At 46.4% G+C, this 13,351-nt stretch overlaps 1 protein-coding gene across 1 annotated transcript in view; it reads right to left on the reverse strand.

Moving 5' to 3' along the window:
- The window catches only part of SLC22A4 (solute carrier family 22 member 4), a 61,195-nt gene that overhangs the window by 26,840 nt on the left and 21,004 nt on the right, over window positions 1–13,351 (reverse strand). The window contains exons 2-3 of the mRNA XM_049786740.1: window positions 7,662–7,765; window positions 6,696–6,850 (exon numbers count right to left, since the gene is read on the reverse strand). Coding sequence (XP_049642697.1) covers window positions 6,696–6,850; window positions 7,662–7,765 — 259 coding nt within the window. The remainder of the gene's footprint in view (window positions 1–6,695; window positions 6,851–7,661; window positions 7,766–13,351) is intronic.

Consider the following 13,351-nt stretch of genomic DNA (forward strand, 5'->3'; position numbering starts at 1 on the left):
CCATGACCCTTCCCACATACCATCGATGTCATCCTCTTTATCATTATCATCATCTTCACTAACGGATAGTCTAGTAGGTATTCTGAGCCAGGTTCCAAGATATATGTTTACATATATCATTTCTCTGAGTCTTCACATACTTATGTAAGGCTATTATGACTCCTAATTTCCACACAAAATTAGATGTGACTTAAAGAATGGAAACAAATCACCTAAATTCATACACATGTAGTCTGATGTGCCCACCTATGGATGCCTTCTAGAAAAGAAATAGCACTTGTGGGTAAAGCCTAACCCCTAATAAAGAATTCGTCAATGAAATCCTCATTGGGGGAGCATGAGGCGAGTGATGAGGCTACCTCCATTTCCACAAGAGGATTTCTGTCCTTCCTGGGCTAGTCTTTGGATTAACCAGAGTCCCAACCACACAGTCTCATGTGGGGAGTCCTGGGGGGAAGAGACCTTAATCTAGCATCACCCCTCTGAGTATGTAGCTGCCACATCTGGCTGCAGACAGGTGCAATTCTACTCCAGGTACATGCACACCCAAGAGAACAGAAAATAGATATTTACAAAAAACATGTATTCAAAGGTTCAGAGCACCTCCATGCATGGAAGCCCCAAAGTAGAAAACACCCAGATGCCCAATTCATTCATGAGTGGATGAACATCAGATAGTGCAGCCAGGCAAGAAAATGTCCTTTGGTCCGTCATATGACATGGTTCACCCTTGTATATATTAAGTAAAGGAAGCCAGCCACAAAGGTCATGTGGAATGTGGGCCCATTCATGTGACAAGTCCCTGCCTCCAATACCCCCTGCCCATATCCTGGCTTCTATACACCCAAGAATTTTGATGCTGGGGCAAAGCCTGTTGCTTTTTGTCTGGCTGGGCTCTTTAGTGTCTCTTGGAAATACTGACATGGAAGCCAAAGGGGCAGACCCTGGCAGTTGTTTGCCTGCTCCCTGTCACCTGAATTAGACTTAGAACTTCCATGTCCATATGGGTTTTGTTTGTTTGTTTGTTTTTTGGGTCACACCCGGCAGCGCTCAGGGGTTACTTCTGGCTCTATGCTCAGAAATTACTCCTGGCAGGCTCAGGGGACCATATGGGATGCTGGGATTCGAACCACTGACCTTCTGTATGAAAGGCAAACACTCTACCTACATGCTATCTCTCTGGCCCCCATATGGGTCCTTTTCCAGGAGACTTTGGGAATCCTCTTTTTCTCCAGGAGAGACCAACAGCATCTATTGCTGATTTCAAGAACCAAGACTGGATTGAAAGAGACTAGTGTATATCTTGGGGCTCCCTGGTACTTCTGTGCTTCAAGAACAAACTTAGAAAGTCCTACTTCTTAGAGTCATGATGAGGAATTCTATGGTCATGTTTGCCGAGCCTGATAGAAAATATAGTATGTGACCAATGATTAGCAAAAGTTGACTTTTTCATCCTAATCAAACATATAAGATGTACTAGAGGTCAGAAGATTGATAGAAAATTAAAAAGCCTATGCTCCCTAGAAAATGATCCCAATTCTCTTGCAATAAACAGATACCACCCTGCTTATTCTCTCTCTCTCTCTCTATATATATATATATACATACATATATACATATATATATGCAATGTTGTTGTTGTTGTTGTTTGTTTGTTTTGGGGCCATACCCAGTGATGCTCAGGGGTTACTCCTGGCTATGTGCTCAGAAATTGCTACTGGCTTGGGGGACCATAGGGGATCATATGGGATGCCAGGGATAGAACTGAGGCCTGTCCTGGGTCAGCTGTATGCAAAGCAAATGCCCTACAACTGTGCTATCACTCCAGCCCTCTTTATATATATATATATTTATATCCCATCTCAATTATGACTGATTTTAAGGTAGCTTATAATTTGAATAAAGCATAAGTTATTATGCTTTATTATAGGGAACTGGAGAAATAGTACATAAAGTAGGGTGTTTGCCTTGCATGTGCCCAGCCTGGGCTCAATCCCCAGCACCCTATATGGTCCTACAAGCACCACCAGGTATAATTCCTGAGTGCAGAGCCAGGAATATCCCTGAACATACCCCACAAAACAAAACCCAAGATGTTAATGAAATTTAAAAAAATTAAAGTATAATAAGAGAAAAAAGTAAAAATTTATATATTGTAGAAAAATGCAAAAATATATGGCTGATTACTTTGGAAAATAGTCTAGCAATCCCTTGAATAATTAGATACAAAATTATCTGCAATTCCGCTCCAGGTACATGCACACACAAGACAACAGAAAATAGATATTTAAAAAAAAACATGTATTCAAAGGTTCAGAGCTCCTCCATGCATGGGAGCTCCAAAGTAGAAAACACCCAGATGCCCAATTCATTCATGAGTGGATGAACACCAGATAGTCCAGCCAGGCAAAAGAATGTCCTTTGATTCATCATATGACATGGATCACCATTTAATGTATTAAGTGAAGTATGTCAGCCACAAAGGTCATGTGGAATGTGGGCCTATTCATGTGACAAGTCCAGAGTAAATAAATCCATACCATTAGAAAGTCTATGGGTGGTGACCAGGGACAGAGAAAGAAGCAGATGGGTCTGAAGGCTGGATGGGGCAGGCTGCTAAGAGGTACAAGTTTTCTCTGTAGGGGTGATAACAATTGGTTCTGAAGTTGAAGAACAACTTTGGAAAATTATGAATAATTAATGATATACTTAAAAATGAGTATTATGACATGCAAATTGCCTCAGTTGGAAACAGTTTCCAAATATGTGGCTGATAAAAGCTGCTTAATGACTATAATTTGAAGGGAGGAGTCTCCAGGGACAACTCCTGGTTCTGTGTTCAAGGATTATATCTAGAAGTGCTCAGAGGATGATATAGAGTGTTGGAGATGGAACCCAGATTGGTCACAAGTGAGGCAGGCCAATTACCCACTGTACTATCTCTTCAGCCCCTGATAAGCTGGCTCTAAAGGAAGAAACTCTACACCACACCCTAATAGGGGAAGGTCCACTTACACATAAGGCAGAACAGAGCTCTGCATACATGATGGCTTGAAAAGGTGGAGCAGGGGAAGCTTTTAAATTAGTGGACCAGTCAAGAGAGCAGAAGGCAGCTGAGCAGAAAATATTCCAGTGGCTTTTCATGCAGAACTATGGGGAAAATGCTACCAGTATTTTTTCTAAGAGGCTATGAATAGAGAATAGGAATTCTTTGGCAGTACCATAAGAGAAGATGAGAGTTTCTGGAGTGCATATGGGATCAGATATCTGGTCCTGACTTCTAAGCCAGCCTTTCTAGTAGGTCCCACCCATCCAGGTGTATTCACTTTATGTTCCTGAAGGTGGCACTGTTCCTCTTTCCCTGACTGGCACAGCAGCCTCCATAACTTATTTTCAAATTGAGAGCCAGAAAGAATTTGTGTTAGTCAAGATTTGAGAGCAGGCATAATTCAGCTTCCTAAATGAATGTGAAGAATCTGGGTGACTGCCATCTGGCCCTTTCCAACCCTGACCCTTACCAACCTTTGCCCACAGCTAGGTGGTAAAAACCAAGGCCCAGAGGTCTCGGGTCAGACTGCACGCTCGACTGTTTCCACTTAATACACCAGAGGGCGCTGCTGTATTGTGGCCAAGCCGATTCTCCAGCTGTTCCCTGCCCACCTGGGAACTATTAGGCAGATAGGGTGAGTTTCTGAGAGCTCGATAGTCTCACGGCAGGCCAAACATGACTGAAACCCAACTACAATCATATTTGTAATCAAGGTGTTTATATAAAGATATTAATTTAAAAAAAGTAAAAATAAATAAATAAATAAAAATCAGCGGGTTTTGCTAAGTACAACAAATACTGATTTTCAGGGAGTTCCCAGAGTGTCTTACATTAGGCTCTACATGGGTAGTGGGAAATTTGTGAACTCCCCATTCCCATCAATTTTGCCCTTCCCCAGGGCCCTCTCTATGTCTCCCTCACCGCCTCTTCTCCGCACCCCCATGCCCCACTGTAGGGCTTGGGCTGGCGCTTCAGATCCACCTGGGCAGGTCTTCCATGTAGGAAAGGGGAGGTGGGGAGAGGACTCTCCTATCTCCATGCCCTTCCCCCAGAAATGTCCATCTCAAGGCTGGCCATTCAGAAGAATCTGGGACATCTCCCCTCCCCCATAAATACCCCCCTAGAAGGTCCTATAGATGTTTCCCACAGGCTCTGCTGACCGTAGGTCTATTCCCATTTTGGGGTTAGGCGAGGTTCACCTCTAGCCAAGCAGAGCCACACAGTAAGTTTTTAAGAATGAGGGCAGGTCCCCATAGATGAATTCTGGGAGATTTCAAACATGATGATAATGTTGTACCTGGAATCAAAGGCATCAGTTTCTCTCTCACATCCTTCCAACCCCATGTTCCTGGCCCCTTGGCCTATGTCCTCCGTGGAAACCAGCAGAAGAGGGAACTAACAATATGCTGGGACCAGGGGGCTCCTACAGGCTCTCCTTGCCCCTTGTGGTGTCCAGGTTTGGCCCATGAGATGGGGATGCACACAAATTAAGTAATGAAGTTGAAAGAGTTCTGTCTGGGCAACTGACAGGTATGCATGTGCTCATAACAGGAACCATGTACCAGCAAAGCATGTGAGTTCCCTTGATCCCAAAAGATGCTTGGAAATATCTTATCATATTTGATTCTTTCTGGAAGGACTATATCCAGCCTACAAATGCAGACACCAGGCTCAATGCTCTGGTCAGGTAGTTTGGGGGACCATGCAATGCCAGAGATTGAACCCAGGGCTTTAACCATGCAAGATATGTGATCCATGCCTTTGATCTAGCTCCCTGGACTCCAGGTACAAATGCTTTATTTTTTTTTTTTTGTATTTTTGTTTTTGGTCCATACCCAACGGAACTCAGAGTTTACTCCTGGCTCTGTATTCAGGGGTCACTTCTGACAGTGCTCAGGGGATCATATGGGATGCCTGGTGTTGAATCCAGTTTAACCACATACAAGGCAAAAGCCCTACTCACTGTGCTATGACTTCGGTCCTGCTTCTTAGATTTTTTTATTTGTGTGTTTGTTTTGAGCAACATCCGGCGGTGCTCAGGGGTTACTACTGGTTCTGCACTCAGAAATTACTCCTGGCAGACTTAGGGGACCATATAGGATTCCAGGGATTGAACCTGAGTTGGCCACGTGCAAGGCAAATGCCCTAAATGCTATGCTATCTCTCCAGGCCCTTATTCAAAAAAAATTTTTTTGATTGAAGGAGTATACTCTAAAGTGTTTAGGGCTTATTTATGGGTCAGGGATCTCTCCTGGTGAGAATTGAGGTCTATATGTGATGCTGGGGAATCAAAAACAAAGTAAGTGGGTGAATAGAAAGAACTTTAAGCTCTAAATTAAGACATTTAGGAGCCTGAGAGCCACATCTTATCCCACCCCACGCCTGGTATGGCTCTGGTGGCCCCAGCAGTGCTGGACAGAGCAGTATCATATATTGCCAAGCCTGAGCACTGAGCTCTCAGACCAGCAGGGAGACTAAGTGTCACTGAGAGGGGTCCTTGAGTTCCTGAGCACTGCTTAGGGAGGTCTCCTAAGATAATGAATCATTAGACTCACACAAATGGTTGTACCCATAGGGATAAACAGTGAGCATCAAGTGTTCCAAGGATCTCTTATTGCACCTGAGAATGTGAAATTGCAACTCTTGTTCTAGAGACATCTCATCTTCCATCTTGTTAGCAGCTCAGAGAGCGTGATCCTATGAGCCTGTGAGCCTCCTATGAGCCTTACTTTCAAGAAAAGCTGCTGAGAGCCCTGGGGACTTTCTCCTGGCTCTGAGATCAAGCAATTTGAAACCCCATAAGCTAAGGACCAGCTGAGAGGCAGGACACTACACTATCAGGGCAGAGGGGCTGGGCCTGTTTGAAGCTGATATGCTTTCTGGGTAGACCAGGAAAAGGGTGAGGTCCCCCATCTGCCCTATGATGGTGTGCTGTTGTGGGAACCCTACCTGGTATGTGTCTTCTCTATAGTATACTGCCACCCTATCTGCCCCAAACCCCATACTCATTCATGGGCTATGCCCTGCTGCCAAAAAAATACTTTTGTTCTGGCTGAGAAAGAAATCTTTTTTTTTTTTTTTTGGGGGGGGGGGGATGCCACACCCCGTGATGCTCAGGGGCTACTCCTGGCTATGCACTCAGAAATCGCTCCTGGCTTGGGGGACCACATGGGATGCCGGAAATTGAAATGCGGTCCATCTTAGACTAGCGCTGGCTTCACACCACTGCTCTGGCCCCTGAGAAAGAAATCTTAAGCTTCCATAGTTCAGATCAAAAACACCCTCTATCTCCCCTCCCACAACCCACATTCTTATTAGTGCTTCTTGGAGCCTGGTGCTCCCAAAATGTGTCTTAGTTCCTTGTGTGGCTGGCCCCTACCAGCTCAGTTCTGACTCATCACTGCTGTTCAGGGTTTGGCACAAAGTTGGATCCCTGTGAGGCCTAAAGGGGTAACAGCCCTGCCTGCACATATATCCAAAACTGATGATTTGAAAGCATAGTACAAGGATGGGGTGTTTTTTCCAGAATGAGTAAGAGCTCCCATGGGCTCTCTTTAGGACAACCATCTCCTTCCCTCCACCACCTCCTTTTCTGAGCCTCTCAATGTGGAAATGAGGAGCCCTGGCAGACAGAAGTCATTCCTACCGAGGATGAAGGCCACCACGTAGTTGGAGATCTGTCCCATGCCAACAATGACAAACAGCACTGTGAACATCTCCCAGTTGACAGAGAAAATCTGCAGGAAGCTGAAGCCAGTCTGCACAGCCATGGTTGCAAAGAGAACATTCTTCCTGCCAAACCTGTGGGGGAGAGTGGACATACATTGCGCATGGCCAGTGCAATCGGACAGTCACTGCGGCCAGCACCAGGGAGGTAGATCAATCCTACACCAGGTATTAGTGCAGCCTTGACTGGTTTATTATTTTCAAGGCTGTGAGAGCTGCTTTTTCTCCAGGGTCCTCTCTGATGCATTTACCCAGGATGTTCCTTCTGAGACCCTCATCCAAGGCTCTGGGCAGTGAGTAAAGCACATTTCCTGATGGAAAAGCCTCCCAAACTAAGGCCTCTGAATGTTAGGACAGACCCCAACTCTGAAGCTATCCTCAAGCCTGCCATTTAGCATCCCCTCTTCCTGCACTGGCCCCACCTCAAACACTCAAGGGCCAATGGACTCTTCTCTACAGCTATGATTCCAATTCCTCTGGACTCAATGCTGGGGGAGCCAGAGTCACTTTGGGGGAGCATGAGAGCTACAGGCCCAGAGAGGCCAGCTAAGAGGCAAGGGCTTTCTTAGTGCTCAATCTCTCTGATGGCTGTTTGCCGATAGTCATGAGTCCAGCAGTGTGGTGTGAGGAATGTGGTCACTAAATATGGTCCACTTCCCAGTGTGGCCAATGGCCCCTCCCCACCCTTGGCCCCAAACAGACAGTGAAAAATTAGGAGTGTTGAACCAAAGCGTATTCTAGCAAGGAGGCTGAGTGAAGGGTGAGACTTGTATACATGATCCATTGGCCTGAGGGGGTCTCCTTTTTACTGAGAGGAACCCCTAAATTCAGTCCAACCCCAACAAAGGCAGTGAATCAACAGGGGCCCTGTTCCCTCTCTCCTTACCTGTCTGATAGCTGCCCAGACACGAAGGAGCCAAGGAGCACGCCCACGAAGAACAGAGAGGTGGTCAGGGGCGTCTTCCAGTTCTCCTCACACACGAGATTCCACTGCAAAGGGAGCAGAAACAAGCTGTGAGTCCAGCACCTGGAAGACTAATATCAACCTAGCAGTGGTCTTGGTAAGAGTAAAAGTCCTCCCAGCCTTGGGGTTGGTTCAGGCACCGCCATTATAGAGACCAACTTCCTTCTGAAAGGAGGTTGTTCTGGCTCTGCTTCCATTACCCCAAAAGGAAGTGGGAAGGCTAGTGATCCCCTCCACTACCAGCAGTGGGACCTAGGGATTTGGGCAGGCTAGAGGACTTGAGCAATTGACCCCCTTTGAGAATTCCTTTGGCCTTATTGAAAGTACAAGATGGGGCTGGAGAAATAATAAATGGAGTAGGGCATTTGCTCTCCATGCTGCCAACCCAGGCATCTCATATGGTCTTCAAGCCTGCCACGAGTGATCTCTGAGCACAGAGCCAAGATTAAGCCCTGAACAGTGCTGGGTGTAGGCCCCCAAACAAAACAAAAAGTACAGGTGGTCCCAGGAGTCTTGATTGTATTTCCTGAGATCCTTAGTCACCACCAAGACCATTCTTAATCCAGAACCCAGGTAGCTGGGGCCCAGCCAACCCTACCCTGGTAGCTTATCTCTCTTTCACACATCTCCCCAGAAGGGGCTCCTCCCATTCCCAACCCCCTGGCCCCCCTGCCTATGGACTCTCAACATCAACTAGTCTCTGTTGATAGAGCCATCAAGGAGGATTTCAGCCAGTTTCGGTTACCATCACTTATATTAATTTAATAAGATCTCAAGGAAGGTTGCAAAAATTTCCAAGCATAATCAATGAACTACCATTTCTTTATAAAATTAGCAGGTGCCAAATATTTGGGGTGCCAAGTATTGGGGACATGTGGGTCAAGGATTGCTTTGTATATGTTATTTCCCAAAGGGTTGGGGTACATGAATGGCATGCACTGAGGCTAGAGTTTGATCTTTGGCACGACCTGATGCCCCTGAGCACTGTTGGATGTCCCTACCCTGCTGGCTCTCAGCCACCTTCAGATCCAAACAGCCATCATAGGTCTCACAAGACTGAAAACCTCACTTTCAAGCTTAGCTAGCTCCTGAACACTGATGGGAGAGAAATCACCCCTCTCCCAATAATAAAAGAGATAAAACATTTTCTAGCCAAGAGAATAGATCCCTTGATCAGTCCTCAGTGATGCTGATGCTTCAGTGACTTTCACAAGGGAAATCAGAAACTCCTTAATGTACATCAAAGGCCCTAAACTAGAATCTAAAATGAATTCACATACTATTTTTGGCTTTTGAATCACTCTCAGCTGTGCTTCAAGGCTTACTTCTGGCTTGCACTCAGGCATCACTTTTGGCGATCCTTGGAGGGCTATACAGATTAGATTGCCAAGGATTGAATCCGAGTTGACCACATGCAAGGCAAGCACCGTACTTTACGTTCACTCTAGTTCCTGTATTCACTTATTATTTGGAGGGTGGTGGTGGTAGAAAGGGAACTTGGATGTATTCAGGGACTATTCCTGGCTTCTTGGTGCTTGAGAGTCACTCCTGGCAGTGCTCAGGGAAACATGAAGTACTGGGGGTCAAACCCAGGGTTCCCACTCCCACTTCATCTCACCCTTTGAGCTATCTCTCCATTCCTGTCTGAACTCAAATATTTATATCATATTTCATTCTTCACCATGAGGTGTTTACAAGGGCAAAAATATCAAAACAATGGTGAGAAGGTGGGGAGACAGCTCATAGGACTGAGGGCATGCTCTGTATATAGGAGCCCCAAGCTCAATCCCTGGCACCACATGGTTCCCCAAATACCACAGGAGAAACACCCAAATAATGAGCCAGGAATAACCCCAGAGTACTGGCTGATGTGGCTCCAAAATTAAAAAAAACAAACTAAAAACCAAAGGAATTAGTACCAACACAATATTACAAGGGAGAAGAGATTGCATGGCAACACCAAAGATAAACATGACATCTGATATTGTGGTCCTGTGCACAGATCTGAGTATCTCAGCAGCTCAGCTCCCAGTAGAATCAAAGTACACACATGGGTAAGCTCACCCTGTAGAAAGTTGATTTTTCAGAAGTACTAAGACCTAGGAGAAGTTGCTCTTCTGTATTTCCCTCCACAACAGTCACTGTGTAACACTAAAGATCACGCACGACCTGGAGAATGCCTCGGTGCCAGAGACTAGAGCAAGATTCCTGAGACTTCCTGATGTGTCAGCCACAATGCTGCTGCAATGCAGGCAGGTACCCCAAGTACAGCTCCACAGAAGGAAAATAGCGAGGGCCAGGAACAAAGCTCTCCTCTACACTCGGACAAATTGAGACCAAACTAAGAGAAGGGTTGCTACGATTGGGATCTGTTAATGGAGTCGAGGGAAAGGGTATAAAACCCTCCCATATCATATGTAGTCATGTCTTACAAGCAATACCTGGGCATAAAGATAACTGACTACAGTATCAGCAAAGAGATAGATTGGGTCCCCAAACACAAATGAGGTCCCAAAGCCTCACGATATAGAAAGCAAAGCAATTTTGCAAAAAAGTAAGAAAAACTGAGAGTTATTGTTGTCTGAGTCACAGTAAGTAAACTGACAAGCCAGGGTCCCACCAGCATGTCAGAGTTTAACCTTGCACGTCCTGCTATGCACATGACCTTCAAAGGCAAGACAAAATATCCCACCCTGCACTTCTGTAAAGATCACTGAGATGGAATTCAGTGGTACTTGCCTTGCACATGCAAAACCCTAAGTTCAGTGCTTAGAACTGTCCCCCGCCCCTTCTGGGGGAGGGACAAGTTGGCTAATATCCTTAAGATGATCTGGTTAAAAGTTGTCATTTGGGGGGAGATGGAGAAATAGCACAGCAGTAGGGCATTTGCCTTGCACGCAACCAATCCAGGGCGAAAGGTGGTTCGAATCCCAGCATCCCATATGGTCTTCTGTGCCTGCCAGGAGTGATTTCTGAGCACAGAGACAGGAGTAAACCCTGAGTGCCGCCATCGTCGGGTTAATCCCAAACCAAATCAAACCAAAAAATATTGTCATTTGGGCATAGAGAGGTCAGTGGACTAGAGCACATGCTTTGCATATAAGAGGCCTGGATCTGAGTCCCAGCACAGAAAGATTTCCTGAACACACTCAAAAGTGACAATCAGTCCCTAAGCACAGTCTGAACCAGTTCTTCTGCATTGCTATATATGGCTAAAATGAAACAAACAATAAAACTAGGACTATTACATCAGGCCTGGGATAGGATGCAACCTCAAGGCTCAGGGTGGCCCATCTCACCTTCACTATTCTGGGTGCTGTGGAGCTGAAGTTAATGCGATCTCCTTGGTGGCTTTCTGTTTTATTTTGTGGCTATTTTTCTGTCAGGTCTTACCTTTAGGGAGAATAAATATGAGAGGAAGACTATCAGACCTGAGATAAACAGCATGAGCCCAGGAAGGGGGCAGGACCTGTGAGCTCATCTGCAGACCCACCAGCTTCAGTGCAAGTTGAAAACCAATGCAGGATCTCCATTCAGAAGTTATTCCTGGGCCCAGAGAGATAGCACAGTGGCGTTTGCCTTGCAAGCAGCCGATTCAGGACCAAAGGTGGTTGGTTCGAATCCTGGTGTCCCATATGGTCCCCTCGTGCCTGCCAGGAGCTATTTCTGAGCAGACAGCCAGGAATAACCCCTGAGCACTGCCGGGTGTGGCCCAAACACACACACACACACACACACACACACACACACAGAAGTGATTCCTAAGTTCAAAAGATCAACAGTTGAGCATCAAAATGTATATGTGGGGTGGGGAGAGGGGTATGGAATGGACAATGACGTACTTGCAGGTTGTAGCAGGAAGCTGTCCAGGGAATGTCTTTGTCTTTGTCAAGATTATCTGCATCCTGGAGAACTGGCATACTAGGAGGGTGAGGGTCAGCTTCTCTCTGACTGGCAATAAAGTAGCCATGAGGAGGGGCTAAGCCAGCAGTGTAGAGTGTACAGTTCCAGAGGCCTTGCCACTGCAGCCTGAGGCCCTGCAGGCATCTACCTCCTGTGGAGATCTGCTTTGCTCAGCCATAGGTAGCTGGACCTCAGGGTTACCTGTTCCCACTTTTTCAGAGTTCCTGTGCCTGAGGTATCCTTTGATTAGGTTGCACTAGGACACATAACAGTTCTAGTAGTGGCAGTTTATGAGACTGGAATCTAGAGACCTTGTCGTCCACAGCATTATTATTTTTGGGGGAGAGTGGAACACACCCAGTGGTGCTCAGGGCTCACTCCTGGTTCTGTGCTCAGGAATCACTCCATCTGGGGTGCTGGAGAATGAATTCAGGTCAGACACATGCAAGAGGCAAGAGACCTACCAGCTATACTATGGCTTCAACCCTCTACAGTATTATTGTTAGAGGTGGTAGATTTCCTAAGCCCCATCTTTTGGGGCGTGAGAGGTGTCTCTTGGGAATCCCACCAGCCAGGTTCTGAAGAACTCCCAGGGTTGACAGTAACATGAAAGAACCAACAAGAAGGGCTGGAGCAATGGCGCAGTGGTAGGGCATTTGCATTGCACATGGCTGACCTAGGGCAGACCACAGTTTGATCCCTCGGCGTCTTATATGACTCCCCCAAGCCAGGAGCGATTTCTGAGTGTATAGCCAAGAGTAACCCCTGAGCATCACCAGGTGTGGCCCACAAACCAAAAAGAAAAAAATCAGTAAGAGAGTCTTTCTATTGATGGGAGAGCAACATCCCTGTGGTCTCTGCATGCATATGTACACACACACACACACATACTTACTCACATATATACATTTATGTGCGCACACACACCATTTATATACATTCACATACAGACATTTACACAGACACAAATGCTCGCATATACACTTACATGTGCACATATTACATGGTCAACACAGAGGCTACTATCAGCCTGATGAGTGAGCTGGCTGGCATTGCCCTTGGCACTGTGCTTTCAGGCCATATACAAAGCATCTCCATCCCCCACGGTACCCTCTGGAGAGACTGGAGTGTGGAACACCTGCTAAAAATGTGCCCAGAGGATCTGTCTGTCACATGTTGAGGATCTTAGACCAACCTTCTCTAACACAGCATGCTGAGCCACTTGATGCCACCTCACCCTGAGCTCCACTTCAGGAACACAAGTCAGGTCACAGGTGATCTGAGACTGGAGGTCACGTCTGTCACATAGAGAGTACACTCACACAGCAGCAAGTAGCAGTGGGAACAGGGAGTGTAGGGTATTGCTCCCTAGGCACCTGGCACCATCCCATCCTGTGGAATCTCCGCATTGTCATGTGACAGGGACACTCCGTGCCCATTTAACAAATGAGGAACTAGAGGCATAGAGCACTGAAGCGAACAACGCAGGCTCTAGTGGAGAGGTAAAAGGAATTGCTTAATCATTTATGTGAATGTCCTTGGGCACCTGTTGAAACCAAACTCTGTGTGGGGCATGAAGCCACCATGGTCCTGCGTCCGCAAAAGCTCAAGGTCAGGCATGTTTTTTGGGACAAGTCAGCTGTGCTTATATGGAGGCATGAACGCTGATCCTGGGCCGGGCAGGGTTCTGTTTCAGGCCACACTGCCTT

The sequence above is a fragment of the Suncus etruscus genome, chromosome 14 (assembly GCF_024139225.1).
Source record: "Suncus etruscus isolate mSunEtr1 chromosome 14, mSunEtr1.pri.cur, whole genome shotgun sequence".
In the NCBI taxonomy this organism is placed as follows: Eukaryota; Metazoa; Chordata; class Mammalia; order Eulipotyphla; family Soricidae; genus Suncus; species Suncus etruscus.